At 41.1% G+C, this 15146-nt stretch overlaps 1 protein-coding gene across 1 annotated transcript; it reads right to left on the bottom strand.

The window, feature by feature from the left end:
* Window positions 1–5664: 5664 nt before the first annotated feature.
* Window positions 5665–9853, bottom strand: LOC104362180 (S100 calcium binding protein P). Its single transcript, XM_009968440.3, has 2 exons — window positions 9523–9853; window positions 5665–5949 (listed from the first exon to the last, which is right to left on the bottom strand). The coding sequence occupies exons 1-2, from the start codon at window positions 9658–9660 to the stop codon at window positions 5800–5802; spliced, it is 288 nt and encodes a 95-aa protein (XP_009966742.2). The 5' UTR covers window positions 9661–9853; the 3' UTR covers window positions 5665–5799.
* Window positions 9854–15146: the final 5293 nt, after the last annotated feature.

Raw genomic sequence — 15146 nt, 5'->3', positions numbered from 1 at the left:
CCCTGAGGGAAGAGGATGAAGGTGAGGAGGAGGAGACGCTCCTTCTCCAGCTCTGCTGAGGCCTATTCATCCTTGTTCAAGAGAGAGGACTGGAGCAGCGACCATAGCTCTGCTGTTCAGTGGCTTGGGAATTCACCTGGCAAAGAGTATCTTTTCAGTTACGCCAGCTGTGTATTTTGTATTAAATAGTTTTTGGCTAAAATACAAAATATACCCTTATAGCATGTCTGGGACACGGACACCTGCGCTGCCAGCTATATACTCCACCTGCAAGGCTAAAGAGACCTGTTACTCCTCATGTGTCCTTTTTCAGTCCTCCTCTGCCTTACAGGTCTCTGACACGATGGAGGGAGCTGGTGGCAGGTACCCCGGGCGCCCTGCCACCCTGGCGCCTGCTATTCAGTGTACTCAGCTGGCATGTGTGGGCTTCAGCCAAAGGAAGGTTTGAATACAATTTCCCAGCTCCTACAGGAGCGTTTCACAGTGAGACTGTTGCATAAAATATAGGTAACATCTCCTCCTCCTGCTCTACCCACCTTTTATAAAGAAACCATCAGCTAAAGTGTATTTTGTAAAGAGCTTAATCTTGGTGCTGTAGGTCAGGTGTTGAAGGTGAACATTGCTGGCATGGAATGCTTGGAGGGCTTGGAGAAAGAAATGTCCAGTTTCTAGCCCCAAACTGGGGTTGGTGGGGAGATAAACACTATGTTTGACTGAGTGAATTATTTTTTTTCAATGACCCTCAGTGAACTTGAAGGTAAAATAATGAGGAACCTTCCCAGGTAAAACCATAATGTAAGTGACCACAAGTGACTTCAAGGTTAGGTAACATTACACCTATTTTCTCCTGTACATACACTCAGAAATAAGATTTCAATATGTCATTTTAAAAACTGAAGAATCTTGGCAGTACCCCACCAAATTTCAAAATGTCAATTATGGATACTGAAGTATTGTAATCTATAGAAGGTGTCTACTGTTAATACAGATTTATATTTTTTCTGTATGAGACAACAAAAATACCTATTGACTGATTTGCTGCTTAGCTGACTTTCTGACCTCTGCCTTTAAGCCTTGCCTAATCTGAAACTCATCACAGATAATGTTTCTTCACTGTGAGAGTGGTGAGGAACTGGCACAGTGTGCCCAGAGCAGCTGTGGCTGCCCCCTCCCTGGAAGGGTTCAAGGCCAGGTTGGACGGGGCTGGGAGCACCCTGGTCTGGTAGAAGGTGTCCCTGCCCATGGCAGGGGGGTTGGAACTAAGTGATCTTTAAGGTCCCTTCCAACCCAACCATTCTATGATTCAATGATTTCCCATATCATAATTTGCTGGTAGTATCTTTTTCCATATCTTTTACTTTCTGTCAACATAACTAAAAACATAACTCAAACATGTGCTGTCCACAACTGTTAGTTCATATTTGCTGAGCTGCTTTTTATGTTGTCTTTTCCCTTCTCTTAGAGCTGCCTATACAGTTTCTTAAACTATCTCATCCTACATAATACATTTAGGCCTAAGAGCTGAGATTAAATGGTAGATATAAACCCAGGTCTAGCATCTCTGCAGCTTGAACCTTGAATGACAAAATTTTACCCAGGGAAGGAAATACACAATATATTCTGGGTAAACTGTAGGTTCATAGTGAAAATTAATAATACGGGGGAAGGAAAGTAGTGGATTGAAAGATATTAAAGTCACTCTGCTCAAATGCTTTTAGGCTAAATAATATATTCTGAAAAGTCACTTTTGTTCTATGGTAAGGTGGGAGCTATATGTTAATTTCCTTTATTCCTGGATCATTTTCTCTCTGAGGTGTCATCAGTTGAATTTTCAATACTACATTGAAATGAATATTCAGCACCAAGTTACAGCTTTTGAAAGATCTGCAGGGAAAAAGGGAAAAAAAAAAAAAAAAACCACCAACCCCCTTTCTTCCCAGTCTTTCTGCAGCTCTGAACATGCACAGTTCCCTCTGGTTAGCAAAGCAGCACACAGCATCTGTGTGTGCTCCTGGCACCATCTTCAAGCTCTCCGGGTGTCCCCACAGGTACCGGTGGGACCAGGGGGCTGAACCAGAGTTCAGCACAAGTGTAAGAGTTTACAGGGTTGGGGCCTGCAGGAACAGTGAGAAAAATAACATCTCACTCGTTTCATAGCATACTTGAGCTGATGGCTCGGGGTGGCTCAGGTACTCCTTCATGGAAGTGAGGGCTCGAGCTCATCACAGCTGGTTGGTGCCTATTTTGGGAGGTGAAGCGGTTACAAGGCAGCTGTGGGCTGCTGTGAACAGGACTGCAGATAAGCAGAGTAAACCAAGTCTTCAAGTGCCCTATAAGCACAGAAAAAATCTGCACAGTATCAGGAAAATGGGCAAAATGGCATTAGCAGGTGAGTGAAATTGGGTGGGTGTCAGACACCGGGGGCTGGATGTTTAAGACATGAGTGAAATGTGGGGTACATTACAGCTCTCATTGCTGAATAGTGTAGTTTTAAAAATCTAATAGATAAAATGGAGTAATAAGGTGGATCTCTTGGCTGACAAGGCAGGAGCTTTCCACCAACATTCGCTTTAAGAGATGTGGTTTAAAAACGATCTTAATGGGGTGTAGAACAATACTACAATAAATTGCACAAGGGATTTGCAATTTACAAACAACAGGGGACTTTTTCACAAGGGTAAGACTGGGGTGGTGCAGCTAAACCTTGCCAAAAGCCCAAGAGATGGAGCCTCTGCTTGGCTCTCTGCTCCTGCTGCTTCCACTGCAATCAGTGAAATGCTCTTGATGGGACATATGTTATTTGTTTAGGAATAAAATTGCCATGATGTTAAGAACACTCTTGGAATTTTTAAAATCTTAACACAATTTCTTTATATTCTGTCTCAATAATGATAAATGGAATTTTGGCCTCAGTGGGTAATAAAAAGACTGCATTTAGTGCCACACTGTGGTTAAAAAAATAATTTCAGTGAGGATGGATATTATGAAGCAACACAGAGGAACCCTTTCAAATATTAATGCTAAATTTGGAAAAGGAAAAATATATTTTAAAAAAATTAGGATAGACCAATCAATTGGTGACAGGTATCACCTAAATTTCCTCACCTGAATGTGATTTATACCACTAGATATCTAGATACCCAATGAAGTTTACCTCTGTAATTTATGATCAACTTCCTTTGCAATAAGGAGAGCGCTTTGCTTATTTATAGCCTTGACAAAATAGTGAGAGATGTGATACTGGAATCTCCCAGCCCTTGCAAGTGATGAGCTGCACAGCAGCCATCGAGCAGGGATGTACTGAATTAGAGCTTTAAAAATATCTCAAACAACTGAAATAATACAGAGTAGTCTCTGGAAAAAAGGCTGATTTGGGATCCCTGTATTGGGACGAATTTTGCACATTTTCACCATTAGTAGTTTTCTTGCTCAGGTAGTTCAGAGAAATATTACTGTTGCCAATAAAGCAAGTAATGTTACTTCTGCAAGTGTAGCATATGTGATGCAATTCATCTCCAGCCATCCAGGAACTCAGCAACCCTCTGGGTGTTGCTCAGCATGACTGTATGTCACAAGGGTTTGGGGACTAGAAGGCAGACCCCCTGCTCAAAACGGCTGGTTGCAAGAGCTTGCTCTGTAGCAGTGCTGGCGTGGAGACAAACCCCTGCTGCCCCTCTTGGCAGGGGACAGACATGCTCCCACCCGCAGGCAGACACACACGTGCATGGTTCCTGGCTCTGGAGAGATCTCTTGCACACACAAATACTAGTTTGTGAAGTCTGTTAGAGAATGAGGAATCATTAGTTTTCTGTTGTATGTCCCTGTTAAGCTGGGAATCTGTTCTCAGCAAGGTGCCAGGGAGAAGGCATGAATGTGGGGCAACACTCACTAGTTTTTGGTTGCATATAATGGTCTCCCATTTAATAGTGGCCACAGGCTAACAGCACCCATTGCAGTGCCATTTGCAGCTGTGCCAGCCGCTGCTGCCACTTGTAGCTCTGATGCTTTTCGGGTGGGGGCACCCCTCTGTGGGTGTCTGTGCCAGGTGTGTGCTGGTGTGTGCACCAGCCATGTGTAGCACAAGGGGGACAGGAGGCTCTGAGGGGCTGGGCAGCTCTGGGGGGGACAGAGCCATGTTCGCCAAGGAAAGCCTGGCCCCTGATTGCTTGATCTGACCCAACGGTGCTGGGGCAGATGAGAGCAGGGCCTTTGCCAAAGCAGCCGGCAGGCACGTCCGTTAAAGTGCATTGGGACACTGTGCCCTTGGAATTAGGAATGAAGTTTTAAGTGGTGTTTAGTTGGTACAGCCAAACTGAGCAACCAAAGACAGCTAGAAGAAAGGACACCTGTAATGGATAAAACAGGCTGAAATAATTTAATAAACCCAAACTTTTCCCAGCAGGTTCCCCAAAAGATGAATACACTTAAACATATGTATGCTTGTATATGGTTATGAATGGGTCAACCCTGTGACTTAACTTCAGACTCAGGAAACACAGTGAAACTAGGTTCTTGTTCCAGCTCCAGGTATGTGACTGTGGTCAGTTAGCTCATTGTACCAGGCTTCAGCAGGAAAATGAAAATGTTTTTCCAGTTAAAGCAGGGGATATCTGCACCTATAGAGCTCTTGTTCCTATGCTTGCTGTGCTGGATGGTCTCCTGTGGCCTCCAGCTGGAGCCAGAGCCCTGCACAAAACCAGTGTGCAGCTGCATGGGGAGCTGCAGCACCTCTACCTGCACAGCGTGTTCACGTGTGTAGTAGGACAGGGAATGACCTGGCTCTTGGCATAAGATTGGAATAGCACCAAACAGGACTGTTCTGAAGATAAAGGAACTAAAATTGATGATTTTGCAATTTGCACTGGGATTTTCACCTGCAAAGCACTTCAAAATACAGAATGATTCACTATTGCTCCAGCTGCAGAGTCACAGCTGATGTCTGTTGCCAGCTCCACTGAAAGCAAACTCTTCTACTTCTCTGCACGGATGTTTTTTGGTTAAAGAAGCAATAATTGTTGCCATTAATCTTGCTTCAGGAAAAAATATTATGGCATGCTATTTGGGGGGGTGTTTAATTTTTTTAAAAATAGAATTGTTATAGCATACAACCCTACCTACATTGCCAATGGTAGAGTAATATCATTATATTGGTACAAAAGCCATATTCTGTTATAGGAAGTAAATCCATATGAGCTGGATGAGATCGTTCACCAGCACATAAAGCTGCACAGAATCCTCTATGATGCAAAAAAACCCCAAACAAGCGTTTGGATTTGTTTCATATATTTTTTTTTTAACCACGAAGGAGATTACATGGCAGTCCTGCAACAACCGCACAGCTGAGGGTACCACTCCGGCTCAAAGGCAGCCCCGGTGAGACCGTCACAGCCGTGGCAGCACACGCGTGGACTTGGGCTGCAGCCTCAGCTCAGTGGCCTGCATCCCAGAGATGCTGCTATATAAAAGCAGCCTCCAGATGATTCATGGCTCCAGCAGCATTTACCCTTGTGCAGCTTCTGCAGTGGGATGAATATCGAGTCTTTTGGCTAAGAATAGAATTTTTAAAAGCAGAGAAACAGAGAAACTGCTCAATATGAGTTAGTGGGAGCTGTTAAAGTCAGGCTCTTCTACAAGGCAACAGAAATTAACATTCAAGACAGAGAATTAAGCACAGTAGGATTTATTTTTACAGCCCAGCATGCTTGTAAACTGCATGGCAGTACACAGACAAAGTGAAGGGATCCATACCACTAGCATATGGAGCACAGGCCAAGATGGCTTCTGTGTGCAGTTTGACAATTATTTGGCTGCTTTCTGCTCAAAATATTTGTGACAGCAGCAAGTCAGAGATGCCACAAAGATGACAAATTCTTTGAAGTCCACTTGGGAATCGCCATTTGCATCCAGGTTCTTGAAGACTTTATCGATAGCATCCTTGTCCTTCCCTGACTGCAAAAGAAAAGGAGCAGGTTGAGGTGAGCGGCAGCACAAACCCTAACGCAGCAGCGTCACTACCCACACCCGACAAGGGCCCTGGTGGGACTCTGGGCCCTCGCCGAGGTGTGGCGGGGGGGCCCCCGGGGAGCTGGCACCAATGCCAGCTCAGACACACCGTACCTTTCCATGGGGGATTTCAATTGAGTTGCCTGGGAGGTGGAGGTGTAATGGAGGTGTAACAGCTTCTGCTCGCAGCCCTGCCGTAGGCCTGCCCAGAATATCTGGTTATCATATTTTCTGTTAGTGAGACCTGCTTTTTTGTTATTTTTTTTTTTTCTTTTACTTCTCTTTGCTTGTTTTTTTGCATTTTATCTCTGGGTATAAAGCCACGAGTTTCTTCGCATTGTGTTTGGCCGAGACAATTGCTCAGCACCCAGCACGGGACGTGGGACTGCGTGGGACTGCTGTACCTCCGCTCGCCCATCTCGGTGGGAGCCATGCGTCTCCTCCTCTGGCTGCCTGGGAAGCACACCCTTCCCGTGGGAAATCCTGCCTCTGCTGGCCTGAGGCCCCCGTTGGGAGCACTGGGGGACAGCAGGACCAAACGTGAGTCTCAGCATCCTCATGGCATGGGTGCACACCCACATCTTCCCACCCTCTGCAGGGAGGCAGTGAGCACACCACCTCTTACCCCCTCCCCAAAAAAAGAAAGCATGTGCTCTTGGGTTTATTATACCTGAGCACTGTGGTCACGCACCAGCATGGAGAGGCATGTGTTCTATGTTTAAAACAACATTTATCATGATTAAAGCTGTGTAATGTAAAGCCCTGAGGACATTACCCAGCTGAATTAAATGCCATGCATTCCCCATCTGCTCCCCTGGAAAGGCTTGGCTGGAGCTTGGGCAATTTGCAGTTTTGCAAAATGATGCCTTCCTGGGGCAAATATCAAATATAAGCTTCATTAAGCACCACTGCCCTAGCAGAGATACAAACAGCCTCAAAAGTGCTTCACGTGCTCCCTCTGGCCTTGGTGCCCGGCACAAGCCGCTCACAGGTTCTGGCGCCGGGGAAGGCACCTCCTGAAGCAAGAGTGATGCTGAGATGCTGAGCTTGAGTTACGGCAGCGAACAATAGCAGAAACATGTTTTTCTTTCCAAGCTATCATCATTCTGATGGACTGACTGAACCAGTACATCTCGAGGCTGATGTTAAGCAAGGCATCATCCAACTAAAAAGATTATTATTTTTTTTAATTTTGTCAAAATGTATATATTAAAAAAAAAAAAAAATTTTAAGGTAGCTTACGGGGGGGGCTTTTTGGCTTAAGTCCTGGCACTAATTTTCTCATGATTTTAGAAAACGTAGTTTTAAAAATAAACAGGGGATGTCAGTAGAGACCTATCTAATACAGGAAACAACCATGGGAATTTTGTTAAAGCTAAACAAAAAATAAATCTGATATTATTCTATAAATAAATTATATAAACTTTTGGAAAATTTCTATGAATTTAAAATAATTACTACCTTAATTGAAATCTGAAAGCACTTCTTGATCATGGTCCAATTAACTAAATTTTGCATTCTGTAATTTCACGTTTCACTTTAAATATATGCACCTTTAGAATCACTAAAAATTGAACCAGTTCCCTAGATTTGACTGATGAATGTGTCTGGAAGGTTTTGTTCCTTTTCACTTTGCAAATTACAATCAGTTTTAATTTTATGAGTGAATATTTTAAATTATTTAGTGCAATATACGAACTAGTTTTAGCCTCTGAATTACTTCGGAATTGCACATGTGGGAATTATATTCTGGAAACTCTTTATAACCGAGTCCAACCCTTCAGTCCTGTGGTATGGATTTATTTCTGCTTCTGACTGATTCAAGACCTTTCCAGATAGTTGTGAGCTGTGTCAGCTATAACCAATTCTAAGACCAGAAATACACGTGAGTATTTAAAAGACTCTGTTTCCCGGAACAGCCTTGCAAATAAAAAAATATAGATATAAATGTCAGGAAAATGAAGGTAAAACTTTTTTTCTGAAGTCAGCCTTATATTCTCATTTTTTTTCTTGCAGTTATTAGTCTGCAAGACAGGACATTGTTGGTTTACATTTATTTTAAGTACTGACATAAAATGTTATTTTGTGCATTTTTTTTTTTCTTTTTCCTAGAATAGGTAAAATGGGAAAGGAAGGTGGAGACTAGAACGTAAGAAGACATTCAGCTAATTATCTTCCTGGAAATTTCCATTTTTTTTCCAGCAGTTTCAGTAAATAAAGAGAGCCAGTAAGAGCAGCTGTTGGGGAACTGGAAAAGGTGGTGCCTGGCCAGTAAACATAGTCAGGAATTACTTTTGAGCAACATCCCATTTGGTAGCTGTCTAGTGCAGCGGCTCCCCACCTTTATTTAGATCAAATACCAAGTTTCTGGGGGATTTCTGTGCCCTCTTAGCATTACAATTTTGTTGTTGGATTCATTTTTCTTTATGTGGAAATGCTGCAGGTAACATACAGCGCCATGATCAGGAACAGGACGGTTCCTATGACACTGCTGGGTCACAAACACTGATCCGTTTTACAGAGTTCTTTCAGGGACATTTTCATTTATCCCCCAGAGCCATCCAGGTTCTTATTCTGAGTATTGCATCTGTGTTTCGTTTGTGAGTCATAAATCCAGCAGGCATGGATTTCATATAGCTTGCATGGAAAGATACTAAATCGTATCTAGTATCCTAGCTGCAGTGCCCTGAAATTGTTGTTAAAAAATTGAATTATGCTGGATACAAAAAGTGGTAGCCACATTTGGAACATTAATTCTAGGCTTTTGTAATTAAGAATAATAACTGTACAGATAGATAAACATTACTCCTGTGTGGAAAGAACAAGACGTTTAAAAGTGTCTTCTGGATTTTTAGTGAAGGGAAGCAAATAAAAAACAATTGAAAAGCACTTTGTCTCCTGGGCAGCTTAAGCTTTTACTATAATATATTAAGAGTTTTGAATACCTACTAAGAGAAATTTTATTTATATATATATATAAAACCTACTTAAATGCACCTGATGATTACATACAAATCTATGTTGTAAAATACTTTTTCAGGTCTTTCTTTTACTATTAAAGACAAATGCAAAACAGTTTGCCCTGAGTTCATCTGTTGTTCTTGTTTATTCATCATTTTGATGAGCATACTGAGTATGTAGTATAAATACCTAGAGAAAGTAAGTGTATAAATATTTAGAGAGATTCCCCATCTTCATTCCAGATCTTCAACTGCCAACAATATAACTACTTTCACAGCAGTTGTGACATGATGTGAGCTGGTAAATCTAGGGATAAAGAGAAGTAGGTGAATTGTGAAAATGAAACCCAATCTATTTCAAAGTCATTGTCCGGATAAATCCAATGATGAATTTAGTAAACAGGGAATGGTCCTGAATATTTGAATCAGTTTTACACGATATGTGCAAAGACTTTTTTATTTATTTTTTTTTCTACAAACCATTGCATATACTAAAACCTGTGTCTGCAGGCAGCCCTTGAACCCGCTACATAGAAATTACGCCACACTGTTTTCTTACCGAGAGGAAGTTTGGGAGCTCTTTTTGCAGGAGGGTCTTTAGTTCTTCTTTGGTGAGGGTTTGCCTGTTGCCGTCAGTCTTTGCATACTTGTCAAAGACAGCAATGGTCATGCCCATCGCATTTTCCAGCTGAGACATGTTGCTGCTGGAGTCTGGCTTTCTTCTGAACAGGAACTGCCTCAGGGCTCTCTCGGACGATGGAGACTGGTCTTACTGTGGGGTTCTTTATGCAACTGTCCCATCCAATCAGTGGTCACACACCAGAGGGACCCTAAGCCCTTAGCAAACATCCGTCTCTGAGCACTGCTTGGAATACACACCTCTGTGCTGACAGCTATTCAAAACTCAAGCTTTATCACCCTGGTGTGACTGGTACAACCAGTTGCGCACCAGTAGAAACCAGCCTCTCCTTCAAGATACACAGTGTGACTAACAAATGAAAATCAGATTTTGATAGTCTGTTTGCTCAAGAATCAGATTTGTTCCTTCAGTTATCCCCATCCAAGCAGAGGGTTGATAGCCCAGCAGAGTATATGCTAGCCTGCTCAGGAGGAAGAGGATCATCTCACTTCTTCACTGCCATAGTTAGGGGCTCTGCAAGGTGCTGCCTGTGCTGAGCCAACAGCAGATGTAGACTGCCCTCTCTGCCGTGCAGAAGACCTTATTGTAGCCCAGATGCCTCACCAGCACACACTGGTGGTGGGATTCACTTGATCAAAAGTAGAGGCCTTTTGCCACATGGATAGCTTAGTCCCCTGGGCCTGCACTCAGTCCGTAGTGGATGTCTGAAACGGGTCTGATGAGCCAGCATCTTTCCAGGGCCAGTAACGGAGCCTTGCAGAGCCAATGTACAAAGAACTTGCTCAGATGAGGATATCTGAAGGAATAAATCTGATACTTGAGCAAACAGCCAGTATCAAAATCCATCTTGATCTGCAGTGAAATAACATGTTATTGATCCTATGCAGTGTCAAACCTTGCAATAAAATTGACTACTAAAAAACAAAAGGTCACTTTGAAGTCCTGTGGTCCTCTGGCTTCTGATGAACTCTGTGATTTGCTTGAAAACTGTGGTCCCCCCCATCATTAAAATGCCAAACACACTGAACCCACATCTACATGTAACAGAGCTGTTTGAGAGTCTGTGCTGGGAGGGTACATGGACAGTGTTAGCTCAGGTGATGGAAGCTGATCAGCTACAGATACACTGAGCTTTGAAGAAGTTAAAATTTCTGGCCTATCAGCAGGGTAACTTGGCCTCTGTCAAACTCCAGACAGCTATGCCAGACCTGGAGGAGCGCATTTAATGTGAGTTACATCTACACCAGAGTCTGCAGAGTGGACAGACTGAGCAAATTATTTGCAGGAACCTATCAGAACTAGGGCATCATGCATGCATCATGTTGACGGACCCCAGAGCACAGTGTTCTCTGTAGAAGGCCCTGACTATGGATTCCCAAAATTAAACCTGAGTTTGGATGTCTCTGGACATACCTCTGCATGCTTGAAGATAAGTTTCCACTCATGTTATGCTATAGACAAGTTAGCAAAAAATATTTTTTAATTGAGAAAAAAATTAAAAATTAAACTCCTTTCTCCTAGACATCCAGAGCCACCTGTTCCCTAGGCAAAATCAGTCCTGTAACAGCTACAGTATCTCAGACCAAGACTATACATCACAAGTACATGGGAATCTAGTACCTTTCTGAAACAAAAACCTTGTGATTTTCCATCTTACATTCTCCAGCAAGGGATTTTACATTTCTCAGAAAATCACAGCAACATCTCAGGCTGTATGCTCTATTCAAACAATTCATGAGAACTATTTGTTTCTGTGACTTCAACCTCATGATATAGTTGCAACTGATTTGCATTAAGTGGGTAAGGGTTTAAAGTCAATTCACATCAAAGTGCATGTTGATACCTGTGGGGTTCCCTCAGAAGAAGGAAACAGAAGAGAGTAAACTGGCCCTTGTTAGCTATGAACATTCATCTGATGTTTGCATACACAGCCAATGGCAGTTGCTAGTGGGTCAAGTGCCAGGACTTTTCTTTGTCCTTTTCCGACATATATCTGTAACATGAATATTAAACATGGCCATTAAAGAAAAATCAATTCCTCCCTTGAAAGGAAAACCTAACAAAACAAAATGTTTATTTCACACATTCTCATGACTTTGAATCATGAACATTGGTGTTAGTAATGGAGGAAAAAAGTGCCCTGAAGAGGCAGAGGGGGAAATCATAAACTTCAGTCAGCAGGATATGTCAGCAAGTTCACACTTTTGCCACATAACCTGGCAGAAAAGGTGTCCTCATTTCTGACCCATTTTCCTCTGCAAACACAGGTGACACACAATTCTTGAGAAGACAGCTCTAAAAGTGCTAAAGCACAAAATAAACCACGGGCTTGAATTTCTACAAACTGAAAGGTCACCATGGTAACACTGCCTGCTGATTTTTTTTTTTTTTTAAATGTCATGTTTGTATTCATGCATGTGCACACACATCAGTACTGCTCAGAGTTTTCAATTCACACTTTTTATATTGTTTAAATATTTTCTTACAATTTGCTTTTCATTAAAAATAGCAATTCTGTGCACAAGGCACAGACTGTTACAACTGTTTGCAAAAGCAAAGCAGAGTACAAACAGGAGGCACACACAGGAGAGCAAGCAGTGTTTTGATGCCAATCCATCTGTACAGCTGCCCAGTGAGATAACCATTTTCTGTGAGCTTGTTTAAATTTTATATTAATATTTTAATGTAAAGAATATTAATCATTTGCTTCTTTCCAGTTTCTTTCTTCAAATAATGGTATAGGCAACAGCTTGGCTGAGTATTTACTGAGGATTTATACAGAACTAGGTCTTGCTGTTCCTCATTTGGGCCAAGTGTTTAAATTATTTATGTGACACAAATGTGGACTGTCACACACATTATTTTCAAAAACCATTCAGATGATATGCTCAAATTTTATGGCATTTGGCCAGATGTTCAGGCTTACATGAGATTTGTGCAACCTTGTGCTGATTTTCTCTTAGAGAATACATTTCATTCTATGTTCTTTGCATCAGTGTCTGTTTTGGAAAAGTCTGAATAAATACATTTATCAGCTCTAGTCTAAAGAGCCATTTGTGTCACAGCCAGATGAATAGTTGAAATGGGATAGTTGAAATGTTAAACTTCTATTAGAGCTTATCATCCCTTAAAGTTTATTCCAAAAGGTGAAGGAAGTTACATGAGAAGGACTTTTTGACAATTTCCACAAATCTGCTATGTATCTGAATGGAAGAAGCACGGGAGGAAGAAAACACAACCTGAAATGATGAATTTGCTGGTTTATTAAGTTGTAGCTTGGCAGCAGTACAAGAAGCACTTAGCAAGAGGATAACATCTGAATCATAAACAAGCATTGCATGTTCCACATGGAGACAAAATTATCAAAAACCTAAAATTTTCCAGTGTCTTGGCTTGTTTGTTGAACTTAGAGTACAAACACATTTTATTTATTAAAGAGCAAGGTTTTCCATTGCATTGCTTCTGATATCTTCCTCTAAGTCTGGGTAACAGTTTTTAAAAGTCATTTAATTTCTACAATGCATGGTAAATTTATTTATGTCTAGTGATTAAATAATGCAATTACTACATTGTTTTGCTAAAACAGTTAGAAAGGTTAGACTAAACAGGCACTGACGAGCATAGACAGAAGGGGAGTCTGTACAAGCACAGTGTGATGTTTGGTGACATTCTGTAGGTTCTGTAAATCATATACATGTAGTTTTTCATTAGTTTATTATAATTTACTTCTCAAAATATACTTAAAATGTATTTCTCAAATGCAATTAATAAGTTCACATACTATTTAAGTGAAGTTTAAAGGCAGGTAATATGGGGAAGACCAAGGTCAACTAACTGGCTGTGTAACTTTCAGCATTGAGAGCTGAGTAATAACACTGTCTTCTGGCAAAGCTGTACCATGGGAAACACACTTTCATCATTTGATATTGACTCTACTCAAACACATTTATTAATACATTTGACATAGCCATATAAGACTGTAAAATCAATGAATATATGACAGCCAATAAATTAATATTTACAGTGTAAATACTTCTGTCTAGTTTTCAATCCTTGACTGAATAATTTCTTGGATGATAATCTTTACAGGGTTTTTTATACTTCAGTTTTAAGGCTCGTGACACGAAGGCTTCCAAAACCACTTTTGTTTTTCTGTTATAATGGCAGAAATAGAGGTCACACCCTATACTAACTGAATATTGTCCACTCAAGTGTTTTAGTCATGATTTCTAAGTACCGTGATTCCTCAGCTGGTCTCACACAGGCAGTCCAATTGCCATTTGCTCTTCTTTAATGCTTATAAGATCCTATTCAGATATAGGGCCATCATGCTGAGCTGTGATCACCACTGTAGAAAGTTGTTCTATGGCATGGTCAGAAAGAATAGGAAAAAAAGACAAAGAAAAAGAAGATAAAGATGAAAAAGAGAAAGACAAAAAGAAAGAAAAAAATAATAAAAAAGAAATGAGCTGTGAGAGGATCAAGTTGTTTTGTAGACTTTAAAACAGACTGAGTGAACCTCTTAAAGGAAGTTCCTATTTGTTAGAGAAAGGTAAAGACACACAAGAAAGACTAAGTCAATGCTAGAAAAGCTTTCAAAAGTACTTTCATATGCAAAGAATATTTTTGTCTGTGTTAAGCTCTCATGAACTAAGCAGTACTACTTTTCCTCCATGGTACAAAAACATTTCCTCAGAGGGAAGGAATCCCAGAGAGAAAGCGGCCTCCTGTTGAGTGTCTGTGCAGGCAATACATCAAGAAAAACCTTTTGCGTCCACCATAAAAATATTTTTGTTTTGCATTTTAAAATATCAATTTATGCATACATTGAAGAAATTAGAAAGGTTGACCTATTATCACAGAACTGTGTGTGAAGTGAGATGCTGTCTATATACATTGTCAGGAAGATTTACAAGGCAGTTTGATCAATTGGAAGTTCCCCAGGCACACACATTTCACAGACCTGGCTTGTTTGGTTTCCAGAAAGTAATCACAGGGTGTAGTGTAACTGATAAGAAAACATAGGGCTTTTTCAGTAGGTAAACGCTGACATTGTTCTGTCATTGTTAATGATGCAGCAAATGAGCACACCAGGCTCAGAAATACCAAAAGGTGGAGTGGGAAATAGGAATCAGAACATGTATTTGTAACAATTTGGCTTCAGGTTTTGCTTCTCAGAAAAAGCGACCACCTTCAACAAACAAGGAAATACAAAATGGACCTGCACAGAACTGGGAGAGTCTTGGACATGAACATGAACCCAACGATGAACAGATTTTTGCCTAAAGCCAGAATATGCTTGAGTGTGTTGAGGAAACATCGTCATTGATATAAATACAGGAGCTGCATTATTTTGGACAAAATTTATCTTTTAAATGTATTTAATTCTATCTAGATGGAGTACCTACTGAGTGTACTTAATAGAGTAGCCATTTGTGTGATGGTTACTGGCTATGATGTCTTGGAAAGGGTCTGTGCCTGTCTGAGGTCCTCATGGTCAGCGCCTAGGCTCACCGTTCACATTACTTTGCTACCACATTACA

The sequence above is a fragment of the Tyto alba genome, unplaced genomic scaffold (genome assembly GCF_018691265.1).
Source record: "Tyto alba isolate M040663 unplaced genomic scaffold, T.alba_DEE_v4.0 Super-Scaffold_6, whole genome shotgun sequence".
In the NCBI taxonomy this organism is placed as follows: Eukaryota; Metazoa; Chordata; class Aves; order Strigiformes; family Tytonidae; genus Tyto; species Tyto alba.
This window is presented reverse-complemented; position numbering and strand designations above follow the sequence as displayed.